Here is a 16,742-nt window from a genome sequence, read left to right as displayed (position 1 = left end):
CAGAGCTTTCCGCTCTGAGGAGGAAGGCATGAGGCTGGCTAGAGTGGGAGAGGCCTGGAGCCCCGCCACTCCGGGGTCTGGCAGACGGCACTCCCCGGCTGGGTTTGAGAACATTAGGGAGTTTCCTGAGTAGGTGGTGCAGAGCACATTTCTGCCTTGGGTCCTCAGTCCAGAGACCTCGGTTCTAAGTCCAGCCCTGCCTCTAACTCCCTGGGACACCACGGACACTGGGCAAATTCCTCCACTCTTCAGTTTCCTCATCTGAAGATGGTGGGTGGGGAGAGGCTGATCTCAAAATTCCTCTCGGCCTGCACGTTCACAGGTTCTATCTATGACAGGGGCCCTGCAGGTGACCTGGTGTTGGGGGCTCGCACACCTTCCAGGAGAAACCTTACAAGATGGCTCTGCGAACACCAACAAGCACACGGTACTGATTTACAGGATTTCCCTGGGTTCGTCCTCCAGCCACCCCCGTTCTTATCTTCATTTTACTGATAGGAAACCAAGGCGCAGGGACATTACATAACTGGCTCACAATCCTCCTCCAGGATTTTGCACACTGAAGGCAAAGATGAAATAAGAACCTAGGCTCCTGCCACTAGCAGTCCAGAGGTCTTTCCCTGACACCAGCCATCCCTAAGGGCTGGTGTCCATTCTTACCTGTGTGGGATCCAATATCAATATGAACAATGCTGGGACTTCCCTGGAGGTGCAGTGGTTAAGAATCCACCTGCCAACCTAAGTGTCCATGGACAGATGAATGGATAAGGAAGATGTGGCACATATATACAGTGGAATATTGCTCAGCCATAAAAAGAAACGAAATTGAGTTATTTGTAGTGATGTGGATGGATCTAGAGTCTGTCATACAGAGTGAAGTATGTCAGAAAGAGAAAAAGAAATACCGTATGCTAACACATATATATGGAATCTAAAAAAAAGAAAATGGTTCTGAAGAACCTAGGGTTAGGACAGGAATAAAGACACAGACATAGAGAATGGACTTGAGGACACAGGGAGGGGGAAGGGTAAGCTGGGACGAAGTGAGAGAGTGGCATGGACATATATACACTACCAAATGTAAAACAGACAGCTAGTTGGAAGCAGCCACATAGCACAGGGAGATCACCTCGGTGCTTTGTGTCCACCTAGAGGGATGGGGTAGGGAAGGTGGGAGGGAGACACAAGACGGAGGGGCTATGGGGATATATGTATACATATAGCTGACTCACTTTGTTATACAGCAGAAACTAACACACCATTGTAAATCAATTATACTCCAATAAAGATGTTAAAAATAAAATAAATTAAATTAAATTAAAAGAAAAAAAAAAAAGAATCCGCCTGCCAATGCAGGGGACATGGGTTTGAGCCCTGGACCAGGAAGATCCCACATTCCGCAGAGCAACTAACTCAGTGTGCCACAGCTACTGAGCCCGCGCACCGCAACTACTGAAGCCTGCGCGCCTAGAGCCCGTGCTCCACAACAAGAGAAGCCACTGCAATGAGAAGCCCGTACACCACAACGAAGAGTAGCCCCACTCGCTGCAACTAGAGAAAGCCCGTGCGCAGCAACGAAGACCCAATGCAGCCAAAAATTAATTAATTAAAAATATTAACAATGCAAAGATCTATGTATCCCATTTAAGCAACTGTCCTTTATTCTGAGGTTATGCTCTTTTGGGGTTTTTTTTGAATTTCTGAATTTTATTTTATTTATTTTTTTATACAGCAGGTTCTTATTAGTTATCCATTTTATACATACTAGTGTATATATGTCAATCCCAATCTCCCAGTTCATCCCACCAGATGGTAAGGTTTGGGCCGGGTGGGGCGCAGCGGTGGGTAAGATTTTTAACATGACAAAATAAAAAGTTGGCAGCTCTGTGTTGGTCTTTAGAATTTGTTTGGAAATATTAGAGGTCTCTGACATCTCAGAGTCTGGGAGCCACTGAGCACTGTCCTGTCTCTCTCCCCAGGCAGCATCCTAGCACAGGGCTCCCTTTGCTTTTGAATCTGGGAGGTCTGCAAGGGCCTGGAGAGGGGGGACGATGAGGAGATGCGACAGCACTGGTGGGAGCACCGTCTGCTGCCTTTGTGAGGCGGGGGCAGGGTGGAGGTGAGACAATCTCCCTGGAATGCGAGGGGACAGCGGGGGAGGACACCGCCTGAGTGGAGAAGTCCCAGCCATCGCTGGCAGCTCATGTGTTTTTCTTCCTTCCTCCCATTCACCTACTGCACTGGCACAATGGACAATGGCCGGCACACAGCCCCGAGCGAGGAAAGGGGCCGGGTGCAGCTGACCCAGACTCTGGGGACCCGCAAGCCTGCACCCACTCCCTCCCACCCCTGCCTGAACCCTTGATCCCTGGCCCTGCAGCCCTCACAGTTTCCTGTTTGCCTGCTCTATTTGCCCGGCCCCAGGGACAGAGCTGATCCTTGAACTCTGAGTTCCACATCGCCAGGACCAGTGAGCGGTGGCAAGGCCTGGGCTGGCCTTATCAGCCTCCCAGCCCATCCCCTGCCTGGTCACATAAATAGGCTGGGGGAGAGCCGGCAATTCAGAGACTGCTGGCCATTGAGGTAAGTGCTGCAACCTGCTTCCCCCAGCTCTAGGCATCTGAGGCTCAGGCTTTGGGATCCTGGTTCCAGCCTCTGCCCCATGCTGGGGCTCTGGACACCTGGCCCTCTCCTACCCTGTGCCCCGCCCCCTCCTCCCGGGCTACAGTGAGATGGGGTGCGCGGGCTCCTTCAAGCCCCACTCAGCCGGGCCCGTCTTCTCCTCCAGGTCACCCACGTCCCTTCAGGATGAAAGCCGTGCTGCTGACCTTGGCTGTGCTCTTCCTCACCGGTAGGTGCCCCCAACCTAGGGAGCTGACCGTCGGGGGGCGACTTCTCTCTGAACCGCTGTGGTCCACCCTCCTGGGCACAGGGAGCAGAATTTCTCCCTCACCCCCTTCTCCCCTACCTAGCATTTCAGCTCAGATCCCGGTCCACAGCTGGCCTGATCTGGGTCTCCCCTCCCACCTCCAGGGAGCCAGGCTCGGCATTTCTGGCAGCAAGATGACCCCCAGTCATCCTGGGATCGGGTGAAGGATTTTGCCACCGTGTACGTGGATGCAATCAAAGACAGTGGCAGAGACTATGTGGCCCAATTTGAAGCCTCTGCTTTGGGAAAACAGCTCAAGTAAGGACCCAGCCTGGGGGCCTGGGGCAGGGGTAGGGGGTGCCGGTGCTGGGGGTGGGGAGGCCTGTGGGAAGAAGCAGCCAGACTGGCCGAATCCCCACCTGCTATTTGATGGGCCCCATAGAAGACCTGGATGGAAGACAGAAGTGGGATCCCCACGCAGGGTCACAGCCCCCTAGCAGGGGGCAGACCCGTGCTGCCGCGTCAGTATTCACGGCACCGCACTCTGCCTGCAGGTGCAACAAGCCCCTTCCTCTTCTTAAGTCCCTTCTTAACTCCCTCCTCGGCTCCGGCCAGCAACAGGATGGCTGTCTTCAGAGAGGAGAATGGGCTGGAAGGGTGGAGACTAGGTCCTTAAAAGGCCCGGCTTCGGGGACAGACAGGACTGGGTACCAAAACCAGCTCTGTCTCTTTCTAGCTCCTCTGTCCCTCTGGTCAGTGGGATGCAGTGGGAGTGGGGGGCGGGGGGGGGGTGGGAGATCATGGATGGGAGAAGCCAGGCTGAGGGTCTGCCCCCAGCTACCGCACCTTCAGGGACAGGTGTGTCCAGGTGTCACCCCAGGTAAGCGGGGGCGCTGGGCTGCAGCTCCGGGGGGCGCCGGGGTGCCCGGGAGGCCTGCCCTGAGCCCTCCTCTCTCTCCCCCCTCAGCCTGAAACTCCTGGACAACTGGGACAGCCTGACCAGCACGTTTGCCAAAGTGCGCGAACAGCTGGGCCCGGTGACCCAGGAGTTCTGGGACAACCTGGAAAAGGAGACAGAGTCGCTGAGGCAGGAGATGAACAAGGACCTGGAAGAGGTGAAGCAGAAGGTGCAGCCCTACCTGGACGAATTCCAGAAGAAGTGGCAGGAGGAGCTGCAGATCTACCGCCAGAAGGTGGCGCCGCTGGGCGAGGAGTTGCGCGAGGGCGCGCGCCAGAAGGTGCAGGAGCTGCAGGACAAGCTGACCCCGCTGGCCGAGGAGATGCGCGACCGCGCGCGCGCCCACGTGGAGACCCTGCGGCAGCAGCTGGCGCCCTACAGCGACGACCTGCGCCAGCGCATGGCCGCCCGCTTCGAGGTGCTCAAGGAGGGCGGCGGCAGCCTGGCCGAGTACCACGCCAAGGCCAGCGAGCAGCTGAGAGCGCTGGGCGAGAAGGCCAAGCCCGCGCTGGAGGACCTCCGCCAGGGCCTAGTGCCCGTGCTGGAGAGCCTCAAGGTCAGCATCCTGGCCGCCATCGACGAGGCCTCCAAGAAGCTGAATGCCCAATGAGATGCCTTAGGCTCCCCTCGCCATCAGTTTCAGTTTCTTAGAATAAACATTTTCGGAGCGGGAAGGGTGTGATGGGTTGTATGTTTTTTTGAAGCTTCGATGATGATTTTTAAACAATAAAGAGTTCTCCAAAAGCCAAGAAATTCTCTTTGGGGAGAATGAGGTTGGGGGGGTGGGGGGAGTGACGCTGGAGGGGACTCCAGGGGGGCGTGGCCAGAGGGCAGGGACACCTGTTGATTTCCCAGTGGAGTCATCAGCTCTGAACTGGGGCCTCTCAGGGCCTTAATGCTCGAAGACCTGCTTGGCCGGGGGGCTCAAGAGTGGGGACAGAAAGGAAATAATAGAGGACCAGGCATAGTGACAGATAATCCAACGCAGGTGCCCTGAAAGGGCCTCAAGCAAGAAGTAGTGGCTTTGCTGGGAGAAGTGGGTTCCCTGTCCCCAGCGTTTCCCGTGGGCAGAGGACAGGAGCCTCCCCCAGCCCTCCTACTCTAGGGCAGGTGAGGCCGACGGACCGCAACGAGCCACTGGAACTTGAAGGATTTGGGCAGGTTGAAATGAAGGGCTTGGCACCTGCTCCTTCATCCTTTATTAATGCAAAAAATGCTTTAACAAACACGTCCCTTTTCCTTTTTCACAAGGGCCTCGTGCCATTCCTCACACTCCCACCCTGCCTGGAAACAGCTGCTGTTTCCTCGGGCTCAGCTGTGCCAGCCCCATCCTTGGGGCTCCAGCCCTGCCAGCCCCTCTTTTTCTGGCCTGAGTCAGAAAAATAGTCAGCACCTCTTGCAGGTAGCTAGCACATTTTAATCCCCGAAGTGTTTTCATATCCATCATCTTACTGCATCCTTCCCCAGATCCTGGGGAGACTGCCATGACATTGATGGTATGGATGCAGAAGCTGGAGCTTGGAGATGTGAAGTCACTTCCGGGGTTGAAGAGCAGGGTGGTCTAGATTGCCCCTTTCAGACCTACGTGCTCCTGAGCACCCATGATTATTAAAAAGCAATAAATAAATCTGTGGCCAGGCATTCAAGTTCACATGGACTTGAGTGTGTACAGCCGGCCCCTCTTCACACTCAGGTGTGCACACCCCCATGTGCATGCTTGTGGCTTCACAGACCTGCAAAGATCTGGGCAGTGCATTCATGGAGCCTCCCCTTCCCTCTCCGCTCAGGGCCTTTTGCCCTGGTGCTGGAAAATCTACCCCTCCCCTACCTCCAGTGTATCTTAACGGCTCTTGGATTAAGGAGTGGGCTTTTCTTAGTTCCTAACCGTCCTGAGCCACGATAGGCGTCAAGCCCAGATTTGGGTGAGAACGCTTTCCAGGTGTGGGCGCTGGGATCCCTGGCCAAGCTGGGCCCGAAGAGAAGCCCAGGTGGACTTCCAAAGAGAGAGCAGACGTCTCCAAGTGGGGCTGGATGTCCTGACACCACCAAGATCTGTCAAGGAGCCTTTGACACCTGGCATGGGAGTAACGAAGCCTTTTTCTGTGTCAGCTGAGCAGAGTGTGGACAGCTGTCCTGGGCTTGAGGTCCAGCTCTGCTGTTTGCTGGCTCCGTGACATTGGGCACGTGCCTTCACCTTTCTGAGCCTCAGTCTTGTCATTGGAAGAGTGGGGGGCTGCTCAGGTAGTCTGTAGTTCTGGAACTCTCTGACGTGAACATCTGTTGGGTACTGGGGACACAAGGGACGCAGCCTGTGTTGGGTGACCTTGGGTTCCTCCTTAGTTCCCAGGACACTGCCCCTCCCACTCCAATCCTGGTCCCAAGGGGACAGTCAGCTCAGCCTGTAGTGACAATGGCAGCCATTTACCAGGTGCCTCTGATGTCCCAGGTGCTGTGCACTGTCTCTTTTCCTTCATTCATTCTCAGCAAACCTACAGTGGATGGGGTATCATTGTACCCACTTTACAGATAAGAGACTGAGGCTGGTATGAAGCGATAGAACCAAGACTAGAGCCCAGATGTATCTTACTTTAACTACTACCCCCTCAGCTTCCTTCCCTCAAATGTGGTTGAGAGGGCCAGGTGGCCCGGTCGGGGCAAATCCACTCCAGAATTTTGATGATCACACACAGTCTCAATTCTGATGATATAAAATGTCAGGCGCAGGGCCTGGCACAGAGCACACACTCAAGACATGTTACACAGCACTTGACAGTTTATCAAAACCTTGCCAAGCCTAGCATCCCCTTTGCTCCTCCACGCAAACCTGTGGAGGCAGGCAGGGTAGGTAGGGTCATTCCTACCTTACCCCACGCAGCTGCTAATAGGTGGGTGGGACACCAGCCCCAGGCTTGCCCGAGTTGGAGTCAGTCCTGAGCCCACCCACGGAAGAGGCCCGGCCCATTCCCGCGCCCAAACATACATGGCACGCGTGGGACATCCCACTCATGGCAGCTTCTTGTCCAGCTTTATTGGAAGGACAGCACACCCAGGGGGTGGGCCAGGTCTGGGGTGGGGTGGGAGGGCACTGAGAATGTCGTCCCTTTCAAGCGAACTTTGGGGGCAGCCCTGGGAGGCTGCAGGACCCAAGGAGCTGGCAGGATGGATGGGCAGGTGGACTTGGGGTACTGAGATCTCAGACGGCCTCGAATGAAGGCGGTGTGGGGTTCGGGACAGGATCCCAGAATTCAGAGAACTTGCCCTTGAACGTGCTCCAGTAGTCTTTGAGGGAGCTGAAGCTGTCGGTCACCCAGCCTCTGAGGGTCAAATCAGTGAGGGGAACAAACAGGGTGGGGATGAGAGCCGGTCTCTAGGCAGTGGCAACCATGGGGCTCCTACCATATCCCCACTGCCCCTCCCAGCACCTTCTCAACTCCACCCAGCAATGCTCCAAGACCTCAGGCAGGGACCCCCTACAGCTGCCACCCCAGGAAAAGACGCCAAAGGTGATGATGGGACCCCCAGCACAAGCCGAGTTTCTCCAGGTGGGGGCAGACCTTTGTGCTCATGGGTCTGAAGCAAGCCGGAGAGGAGTGATTGAGTGGGGAGATGTGTAAGATCAGGACTGCCGTTCTAGTCTAGGCACATGAGGCGCCCTAGAATTGTACATCCCCGTGGCTCTGAGTGGGGCGGGGCCGAGGGAAGCAGTCTCTCATTTAGAAAATCGTCAGAGGGTTGATTAGCTGCATGAAATGGGGCAGGTCACTTGATAAAGTGAGCCTTGGTTTTCTCATCTGCAGAATGGGGAAAATAATACCCACTCCACGGCGGGTTCTGAGGACTAAAAATATTTGTGAATGCCTCTGCTATGGAAACGCCAGCCAATGCGGGTGAAGTGGGGGCGGGGAAGGGGGCTGGGGAGAGCAGAGGACTAGTGGGCAGGGGAAGGGTGGGAGAGGAAGGACCGACTTCTGCTCACACGGGCCCCAGGGCTTGGAACAAGGCAGACACACACACACACACACACACACACACACACACACACACACACACACACACACACACACACACACACACACACACACCCCGGGCTGAAATTGGGTCAGAAGAAAGGAAGGACGACAAAGGGATAAGAGGCGGGATTTGGTGCCCTCACCCTGCGAGGGAGCCTGTTTTACAGACAGAAAGGCTCAGAGACGCGCAGGTCCTTGGTGGCCATGGGAAAGCCACAGCCCGCCTCTTGGGTTCTCACCAAGTCAGGGGCAGGTGGGGGGCCGGGGCAGGGAAGGGAGGGCGTACCTGGCCTGCTGGGCCACCTGGGACTCCTGCACGCTGGTCAGTGTGTCCTTGGCGGTCTTGGTGGCCTGCTTCACGTAGTCCTGCATTTTGCCCAGAAGGGAGGCATCCTCTGCCTCGGAAGCTTCTGTGAGGAGAGTGGGGCTGAGTGGGGTCGATCAGCCTCTGGGGAACCGTGGCTCCTGCCCAGGCACTCATGGGGCCCGGCATCCCCAAGCCACCTGCCAAGGGTCCTCCAGGCAGATAGCGGCCCATTCCCCGCCCCCAGCCCAGTCCCACCAGCTGCTTACGGGCAGAGGCCAGGAGCGCCAGGAGGGCAGCAACGAGGAGGACCCGGGGCTGCATGGCACCTTTGTTCCTGCAGGGGAGTGTCCTGTGAGGGGTGCCCCACGTCCCCCCACTGCCGCTGGACCCTCCCTGGGGAGACGCAGTGGCCCCTAAAATAGGACCTGAGCTGGGTCAGGCCAGGAGGAGGAAGGGCCTGTTCCCGTCCTAGTATGGGGGAGGCTAAAGGCTTTCAGATAGGGTACTTGGGGGACCCAGGCCAGAGGGAGGGAGGAGCGGCATGGAGCAGAAACCCCACCAGACCGGGAATCAAGACACCTGGGTTCTGGCCAGGTTTCCGCCACTAAAATGCTGTGTGACTCTGGGTGGCTTTCTGTACCCTCCAGACCCCAGTTTTTCTGCCTGGGGTAGGACTGGGGTGTCTGAGGCTTCTTCTAGTCCTAAGCATGCAGAATGCATGGAAAATGGAGCCAGTGCCAGCCCCAGCTCTGCCACTACGCTCTACGTAGCTTTGGGCCGGTGACCTTCCCCCACGGACCTCGGTTTCCCCAGAATGCCTTGGGGAGGGGACGCTCATCGAGCCCTAAGGCTTCCTCGGTTCTAGCAGCCTCTTCTCCAGGCTTTGCTGGCTGCGCTGGGCAGGGACCCCAGCCTGGCCCTCTCCATCCTGCTCTCCTTTTCCTCCTCCTCCTCCCCCCAGGGGGTATTACCTGGAGCAGCTGCTTCTTGGGATGAACTGAGTAAGCAGGCAAGAGGGTTCTGACCTGTTTTATATTGTCCCCAGGGCAGCGGGCACTGAGGGCCCAGGGAGCTGGGCAAAGGTCACCTGCTGATCAATCTAGACCAGGGCCTGAGAGAGGGTAGCCAGAGGCAGTCAGGCCTGCTGGGAGGTGGGAAATCTCTAGAAAGCTATGGGTGCCCATGCTGCTCTCTGCTACCCCTGTAGCCCACATGGGCTCAGGACCCGGGGGTGGCGTGGGCCTGGGGAGACCCCATTCATCCTGATCAGCCTGGCTCCCCAGGGAGAGGCTGGCAAAATGGGAGAAGGGATTAGAGGCCAAAGCTCAGCCCTTCACACTTGGGCTCCAGGTCCTTCCCGCCCCTCCACCCCCAGCCCCAAGCCCTGACAACAGCCTGCAAGGGGGGTGGGTGATGTGAGAGGGGGATGGGCTGTTTCAGACTTGGGAACAACTCAGCGGGTCGGGATGGGGTGCCTAGAGTGAAGTCACAGAAGACCTATGGGTAGAGGCTTGTGCGGGGAGGTGGGACACAGTTAAGGGCACACAGCCACCTCCCCAGCATCTCCACCTCTGGGCTTCAGTCCCTGTGCTGCTTACCCAGAAGCCTCCTTGAGCTGATCCCAGAGCAGGGGGTGGTGGGAGAAGGTCAAAGGCCGCTCTGAGTCCCAGGCCTTTATCCTACCACCCCCTCCTCCTCACCTTGCTCTCTGGACCCACTGATAACATTCCCTGGGACAGGATCCAGGCTCATGTTTGGGGCCCTCCCCAAACCGCGGCAGCTGGGATTGAGTCCCAGCGCTGAGTACTCTCACCTCGGGCTTCAGCTTCCTCAGCTCCCCTGGCTGGCTAGGCAACCGAAGGGAACCAAGGTTGTGGTGAGGCTGGTCTGGTGGCGAGAGGGGCCAGACGAGCTCTACAGGGGCAGTCAGCTGTCCAGGAGAGGCCTGGGCCCTTCTCGGGGTGAGGTGTCCCTTGGGCCCACACTGGGAGCTGTAGCCTGGATGGCAGGATCAGGGGCCTTTGTCTTCTGGATGTGAAGACATCACAGCCAAGAAATTCTAGGTTTAAATGATGACTTTGGCACTTACTCATATGACCCAGGGCCAGAGATCTAACACCTCAGTGCCTCGATGTTCTCCTCTGTAAAATGGGGCTAGAATACCGATATGCCAGAATCGCGGTGAAATGTAAATGAGATACGTACAAAGCAGCTGGTTCATGGAGGCGGCTTCATAAATCTCTCTCCCTTTCTCCCAAACACCTTGTCCTTCCCTAGACAGCACAGTCTGAAGGTGGGAGGAGCCTCCAATGTAAAAGTAGAGCTTTTGACAGGCGGCCCTCTTCTCGGGAGGAAGGAACTAAACCCACAGTGTGAAATCACAGGCCTGAGAAAGTGACCTGGCTCTACCCTCAGAATTCTTTATCTGTGGCTGAGACTTGAAGTTTCTCCATACAGATTCATTCCTTTGACTTAGACCTTGTTATCTGCTAAAATACAAATAGATTCCTGTGAAGTAGACATTATTAACCCCATTTTACAGGTGAGAAACCGAAGGCAGGGCCAGAGGCCTACCCAAGTACCCATAGCCCATCAGTGGCAGAGCTGGGAACAAGAATCCAGGTGTTCAAATAGCCACGCTGGTACCAAACCGCTTGGAGAGATGAGACCCTTGGCGATTTGCGTCACTCACTCATCAGAGTCAATCTGTTTCAGATCCTGAGTACAGATTTTGGTGATGGGGTGGGGAGGAAAGGAAGGTGATTAGGAGGTCACGGAAGGATGTGGACATTGGGGAAGGTACAGGGCAACTGTGTCCACTTCCCTCTTCTGTTCTGGCCTGTTCCTCGGCCCCGGGGGTGAGGGCCACAGTGGGAGTCCAGGTTCCAGGCTGGGCTGGGGCAGGCTAGAATGCGCTGGCTGGAGCCCTTGGCCCTGTTTCCTCCAGCTCTCTTTCCATGCATGTGGAGGGTCTGGAGGAGGCTGTGCTCTCTCTCCTGCTCAGCAATGGGCCACTGATCCCAGGGAGGTCAGAAGACACTGGCAGAGAGACCCAGCGGTGAGGTGCCAAGCTGGGCAGAGAACCGGGGTGTGCGGGTCCATGCAGCTGGGCTGCAACCTGCCATGGGGCCTGGGACCTTAACTCTTTCAAAGGGCTTGGCGCCTTTTTGTGCCTGTATCCCTCCCAGCAGCTCCAGCTGGGTCTCAGTAGGGCTATCTCAGTAAGGGTCTTATCGGTGGCCCAGACTAAGCCACCTCTCCCCGCCTTCTTCTCTCCCTCCCCCGCGACCATGGCTGCCCTGGAATAAGGAGACCGCTCCAGGCTTGGCCCCCAGACCATACCTGGTTGTGGGAGGAGAGGAGGGGGGTGGGCGGGAGAAGGCCTGACCAGCTGAGGCCAAAAATGGTCCTCTGGGGTTGGACTGACTCTGCTTCCACTTGTGTCCGAGTGAGGCTTAGCACATGAGCCTCTGTGACCCACGCCCCTGCCACAAGGCTGGACTGGGCAGTGCTGATTCAGCCGTGCCAGCCAGAAGCCCATTGCTCAGACGGTCAGTCCAGGAGGCCAAACTCAACTGAGTGTCCTTGGTGACTCACTGCCCTCCTCATCTCTGGCCTGGAGGAGGGAAGGGATGGGACACTGACCTTTGCACCCAGCCCAGGCTGGACTGTGCGTGATTCGGGAGGGCTGCAGGGAGGTAAAGCGTTCAGGGGTAAAACGTGGCTCGTACTTGATGACCACTCACTGCTCCAGGCACCATTCCCAGCATTACTCAGATTAGCTCCCTGACTCCTCAGGAGGCGGGTACTATTCTACACCCTGCTGAGGCAGACGGGGCTCAGAGAGGTTAAGACACTCACCCAAGATCGCACAGTCAGTACGTGGGGAGCCCACACGCAAACCCAGGGCGTCCGACTCCAGCACCGGAACCCTTAATAACTACTGCGAGACGGCACGGGCTGCTCCAGAAAGGAGGAGCTCCCTGACGCTGGAAGTGACCACGGGTGGTGTGGGACACTGCTGGGTAGTGGGGACTCTGCAGAAGGGGTGCAAGCATCAGAAAGCCTTCTAGCTGTCTTCCATCCCACGATACAGCAAGCCACTTCTGGTATATGAAAAAACGGAGACATGGAAGTCAGGGTTAGCACAGCTGTGGTCTATTCCAATGGCAGACTACTGGAAGCCCATCTACATCCCAGGCACTGCACTCGCAGAGGACAGCCAGCAGTGCGATACGATGGGTCTCATCTCATAGTCTCTCACGGTGATGTGTGTGGTCCAGCAGAGGGGCCCAAGCTGACCAGGCTGTGTCGCCTTCTTGGTGGATATCTTCCTGTGTGTGATCTCATTTGGAGAGAACGTTGGAAGCCCAAGGAGAAGATCTCCTGGACACCACCACCATCCCCATCATCCCCTGGTGAGAGGCCCCCTGAGAGCCTCAGGTCCTGTGATTCATCACGAGCTGGCCGCTCCCACCCAGGGAGTGTGGCTGGAGAGGTGGGCAGAAATCAGGCCTCGGGCCAGCCTGCCCCTCACCCTGCATCACGCCTGCCTGATGACCCCCGGAGGGTTGGGTCTAACTCTGCCACTCTCAATGGAGCAGTGAGCACTCTACTGTATTCCCTGCTTTGATCCAAATTAGGAAAATAGTAACATTATTATTAACAACAATAACAACTAATTTTTAGTGCTTACTCTGTCAGGCACTGTACTACTCACTTCACCAGCGATATCTCATTTAATATACCCAACAACCCCATTTTTCAAAGGAGAAACTGAGGCTCAGGGCTACGCCAAGTTGAATCACTAGACCAAGGTGACACACTTGGCAGTGATGGGACATGAAGCACACTTACAGTTAACACCTTCAACACGGGACACCCCCCAACTCCACCCACATTCCCAAAGGCTTGCAGGGGTCCCCTGCTCCTGGGTGCACCTTGACCAGAGCACTGGATCTCAGCTCGCTGCCCGCACCTGTGGCCCTGGATGTCCCAGCCCAGAGTCTGCTGCTCTGAGATGGAGTCCGGTTCCGGGGATGTAGGAGTGGGGGGCCACTCCTCACTGGAGCAGACAGAGGAGCTGTGAACTTTGCCTCCCCATCACCCCCACCAAGCCTGGCACAGACTCAGAGCTGCCACAGGGCCTCTGGGGCATCAGTCCCAGGTTCAGGTGTTCCCTAGGCCTCGTTTCTTCCCCAGCTCATGGCCCCTCACCCATCCTCCCTTCAATGCTGGGTGGGGCACGTGCACAGAGCTTCTGACTGCTTCCCGGGCTCCAGTCTGTCGTCAGCTTCCACGTTGCCTTAGAGTCACGAAAGTCCAAGAGGCCTCCTGGGAATGTGTCACCTTCCAGCGTGGAGTCACAATGGGGAGGAAGGCGGGGAGTGCAGCCCGGTGGGGATTTAAATGTCTGGCTGGCTCTGAGCTTCAATCAGTTCGAACAGCAGCATAGGTGAGCTGCCTGAGAACCTCTCCTTTGGCCCCCTCTGAACCCAGGAAGGATCCAGTGCAGTAAGAGACTTTTCCAGCCCAGCAAGGAGCCCAGGATGTTCCTGAAGGCTGTGGTCCTGAGCCTGGCCCTGGTGGCTGTCACCGGTGAGTAGGAGCTGCCTTTGGATGGGACTTTCAGGCAGGACCCATCTGTTGCATCAGGCAGGGAAGGGTGGAGAGTCTGAGGCCAAGGTAAGAGGACAGTTCTGAGTGCCTGTCAGCCCACAGCTGGATGCAGGCGGCTGCCCGGTTGCCACCCGGCTCAGAGGAGCTAGTCCATTCACAGCGGCGGGCCCCCTGGCATTGGTGCTATACCCATTTTACATACCCCCGTAGCTTCCAGCTAGCCAAGCGTAGAGAAGGAAATCAGTGGCTGGGCTCCCCCGCATCATCCGGTCTGCAGCTCAAGGCTGGTGCAGAGGGGCAGGGAAGGAGACAGGTCCTCGTGAATTGCTCTGTTTTCCACCCAGGTGCCCAGGCGGAGGTCAGTGCCGACCAGGTGGCCACTGTGATTTGGGACTACTTCAGCCAGCTGAGCAACAATGCCAAGAAGGCTGTGGAACATCTCCAGCAGTCCGAGCTCACCCAGCAGCTCAAGTAAGAGGGGCAGAGCTTGCAAGGTGGAGCTTCTTAAAGGCCATGCAATGAGTGGGCAAGGGCTGAAATCGGAGGCAGGAGACCTGAGCCTAGGATACCCACTGCCCTGCCACCAACTCTCTGGGGACCCAAGGTCTCCAGACCTGGGATCCACATATACAAACAGAAAAGTTGGGCTGAATAATCCCTGCTTTAACTTTCTAGAGCATGACGAATGGCCACATCTTATTATTGCGGCTCGCAGAAGAAAGGAAGGGAAAGAAAGGTCGTGTGAGCTGGCTTCTAATACATTCCAGCAGGACAAGCCTCTGTGAAATCATGGGAAGGGAGGTGGGGATATTTGGCAAGCTTCTGAGGGTAGGCACGTGGCAGGGAAGCAGCACCTGGTGTAGCTAGAAGATGCTGGAAGAGGTCCAGAACATAACATTCTACTAGGGAATGTGATCTCTGTCACAGCACACCTGGGCTGGGAATGTGATCTCCGTCACAGCACACCTGGGCTGGGAAGGACCTCAGAGTCCACACTTTTTACTTTACAGGTAAGCAGAGGAAAGCAAACTGTTCCAGGTCACATGATAGGTAGATATTGTGACTCAAGCTCAGGGGGAGATTCAGAGATACAAGTTCAATGTTAATACCTTCGTCTATTACATCCATTTGCTCAAATCATGATCCACCATAGGGAAGGCCACAGGGAGAAGATGGGTGAACTCAGTAACCTGCACACTCACCTGTCCTAGGCAGGTGTGTGTAAGGTGAGTGCTATGTAAGGAGTCAAGGTCCTGGCATGGAGGGCCAAGCGTAACGGTGGCCCCCTTGTGTCCTTTCGCTCCAGCACCCTCTTCCAAGACAAACTTGGGGAAGTGAACACCTACAAGGATGACCTGCAGAAGAAGCTGGTGCCCTTTGCCACGGAGCTGCACGAACGCCTGACCGAAGACTCAGAGAAGCTGAAGGAGGAGATCCGGAAAGAGCTGGAGGAGCTGCGGGCCCGGCTGCTGCCCCACACCAGCGAGGTGAGCCAGAAGATCGGGGCCAACATGCGCCAGCTGCAACAGAGCCTGGAGCCCTACGCGGAGGAGCTGCGCGCGCAGGTCAACGCCCAGACCCAGCAGCTGCAGCGCCAGCTGACGCCCTACGCCCAGCGCATGGAGGCGGTGCTGAGGCAGAACATGGACAACCTGCAGGCCTCGCTGGCGCCCTACGCCGACGAGCTCAAGGCCAAGATCGACCAGAACGTGGAGGAGCTCAAGGCGCGCCTCACGCCCTACACCGACGACCTCAAGGCCAAGATCGACCAGAACGTGGAGGAGCTGCGCCGCAGCCTGGCCCCCTACGCGCAGGACGTCCAGGGGAAACTCAGCCACCAGCTCGAGGGTCTGGCCTTCCAGATGAAGAAGCACGCCGAGGAGCTGAAGGCCAAGGTCTCGGCCCGCGCGGAGGAGCTGCGGCAGAAGCTGGAGCCCGTGACCGACAGCGTGCGCGGCAATCTGCAGGGCAACGCCCAGGAGCTGCAGAAGTCGCTGGCCGAGCTGAGCAGCCACCTGGACCAGCAGGTGGAGAAATTCCGCCACACCGTGGGGCCCTACGGCGAGACCTTCAACAAAGCTATGGTGCAGCAGGTGGAGGGGCTCAGGCAGAAGCTGGGCCCCCTGGCGGGGGACATGGAACACCACCTGAGCTTCCTGGAGAAGGACCTGCGGGACAAAGTCAACACCTTCTTCAACACCCTCAAGGAGGAAGAGATCCAGGCCCACGCCCTCACCGCCCAGGAGCCGACGCCTGCCCCTTTGGAGGGCTGAGCTACACCTGCTGCTCCTGCCCCACCACTGACACCTGCCCTGCCCTGCCCCCTGTCTGTCTGTCTGTCCCAAAGCAGTCCTGGTACCAACCCGTGGATACCTGTCCAGTGGAAAGTGACACTACCTCTCGCTACTCAATAAAGCTGCTGAGAAGCTAGCCCAGTCTGGTTACCGTGGGAATCCTTGGTGTTGCAGGGCCTGAGGTGAGGGCTTGGCAAAGCTTAGCAGGGGCTGCCAGGGGATGCTTAGAGGGACACGGAGGGCTGGGAGGTGCGACGGGGGCGGGCGGAGGGCAGGGTGTGCTGAGAGAGGTGTGGGGGTAGCTCGAGGGGGAGGTGGATAAAGGTGTCACGTGTTACCCAAAGAGGAAATATGCAGCCCGCTCTACTCACTCAGCCAACAAATGTCTTCAATGAAGTACATTCACCTCGTTGTGCAACCATCACTACGGTCCATCGCCAGAACTTTTTCATCTTCCCAGCTGAAACTCCGTACCCATTAGACAGTAACTTTCCCCCGGTCCTCGGCCACCGCTGCTTTCCGTCTCAGTGAGTCTGCCTGCTCTAGATATTTCTTGTATGTGGAATCGTAGGCACCAGGCAATGAGCAAAATAGCTTTTGTGGAGCATCGGTCTGACAATGTGCTTCACTCTGAGAGGGCCACCGAGGCAGTCAGGACAGGGTCTTTGGCTTTGGAGAGCTCACA

The 16,742-nt window shown here is 56.9% G+C and overlaps 3 protein-coding genes across 4 annotated transcripts; 2 read left to right on the top strand and 1 right to left on the bottom strand.

Annotated features, from left to right (window-relative positions):
- The first annotated feature begins 2,711 nt into the window (after positions 1–2,711).
- On the top strand, positions 2,712–4,571 carry APOA1 (apolipoprotein A1). The gene is made up of 3 exons (XM_067751111.1): positions 2,712–2,851; positions 3,034–3,187; positions 3,837–4,571. Exons 1-3 carry the CDS (start codon positions 2,809–2,811, stop codon positions 4,435–4,437), a joined length of 798 nt encoding a protein of 265 aa, XP_067607212.1. The 5' UTR covers positions 2,712–2,808; the 3' UTR covers positions 4,438–4,571.
- A 2,259-nt stretch (positions 4,572–6,830) lies between these two features.
- On the bottom strand, positions 6,831–9,809 carry APOC3 (apolipoprotein C3). Of its 2 annotated transcripts, none has more exons than XM_067751110.1 (4): positions 9,743–9,809; positions 8,411–8,478; positions 8,124–8,247; positions 6,831–7,141 (listed from the first exon to the last, which is right to left on the bottom strand). In XM_067751110.1, the coding sequence occupies exons 2-4, from the start codon at positions 8,463–8,465 to the stop codon at positions 7,021–7,023; spliced, it is 300 nt and encodes a 99-aa protein (XP_067607211.1). In that variant the 5' UTR covers positions 8,466–8,478; positions 9,743–9,809; the 3' UTR covers positions 6,831–7,020. The 2 variants fall into 2 exon arrangements, with proteins under 2 accessions (XP_067607211.1, XP_067607210.1); XM_067751109.1 differs by lacking the exon at positions 9,743–9,809 and adding an exon at positions 9,116–9,206.
- A 3,595-nt stretch (positions 9,810–13,404) lies between these two features.
- APOA4 (apolipoprotein A4) lies at positions 13,405–16,183 on the top strand. The gene is made up of 3 exons (XM_067751107.1): positions 13,405–13,742; positions 14,108–14,234; positions 15,070–16,183. The coding sequence occupies exons 1-3, from the start codon at positions 13,694–13,696 to the stop codon at positions 16,034–16,036; spliced, it is 1,143 nt and encodes a 380-aa protein (XP_067607208.1). The 5' UTR covers positions 13,405–13,693; the 3' UTR covers positions 16,037–16,183.
- Positions 16,184–16,742: the final 559 nt, after the last annotated feature.

This window comes from Pseudorca crassidens, chromosome 9 (assembly GCF_039906515.1).
Source record: "Pseudorca crassidens isolate mPseCra1 chromosome 9, mPseCra1.hap1, whole genome shotgun sequence".
Taxonomy (NCBI): Eukaryota; Metazoa; Chordata; class Mammalia; order Artiodactyla; family Delphinidae; genus Pseudorca; species Pseudorca crassidens.
The sequence above is the reverse complement of the archived record's forward strand: the minus strand, read 5'-3'. Positions and strand labels throughout refer to the sequence as shown.

What these genes read in the sequence shown, in the direction of transcription:
- APOC3 (XM_067751110.1), bottom strand. Translation starts at nt 8,465, where the DNA reads ATGCAGCCCCGGGTCCTCCTCGTTGCTGCCCTCCTGGCGCTCCTGGCC. An exon ending in GGCGCTCCTGGCCTCTGCCC is followed by an intron (nt 8,248 to 8,410) that starts GTAAGCAGCTGG and finishes CTCTCCTCACAG; the next exon opens with AAGCTTCCGAGGCAGAGGAT. An exon ending in CAGGTGGCCCAGCAGGCCAG is followed by an intron (nt 7,142 to 8,123) that starts GTACGCCCTCCC and finishes TTTGACCCTCAG; the next exon opens with AGGCTGGGTGACCGACAGCT.
- APOA1 (XM_067751111.1), top strand. Translation starts at nt 2,809, where the DNA reads ATGAAAGCCGTGCTGCTGACCTTGGCTGTGCTCTTCCTCACCG. An exon ending in GGCTGTGCTCTTCCTCACCG is followed by an intron (nt 2,852 to 3,033) that starts GTAGGTGCCCCC and finishes TCCCACCTCCAG; the next exon opens with GGAGCCAGGCTCGGCATTTC. An exon ending in GCTTTGGGAAAACAGCTCAA is followed by an intron (nt 3,188 to 3,836) that starts GTAAGGACCCAG and finishes CTCCCCCCTCAG; the next exon opens with CCTGAAACTCCTGGACAACT.
- APOA4 (XM_067751107.1), top strand. Translation starts at nt 13,694, where the DNA reads ATGTTCCTGAAGGCTGTGGTCCTGAGCCTGGCCCTGGTGGCTGTCACC. An exon ending in GGCCCTGGTGGCTGTCACCG is followed by an intron (nt 13,743 to 14,107) that starts GTGAGTAGGAGC and finishes TTTTCCACCCAG; the next exon opens with GTGCCCAGGCGGAGGTCAGT. An exon ending in GAGCTCACCCAGCAGCTCAA is followed by an intron (nt 14,235 to 15,069) that starts GTAAGAGGGGCA and finishes CTTTCGCTCCAG; the next exon opens with CACCCTCTTCCAAGACAAAC.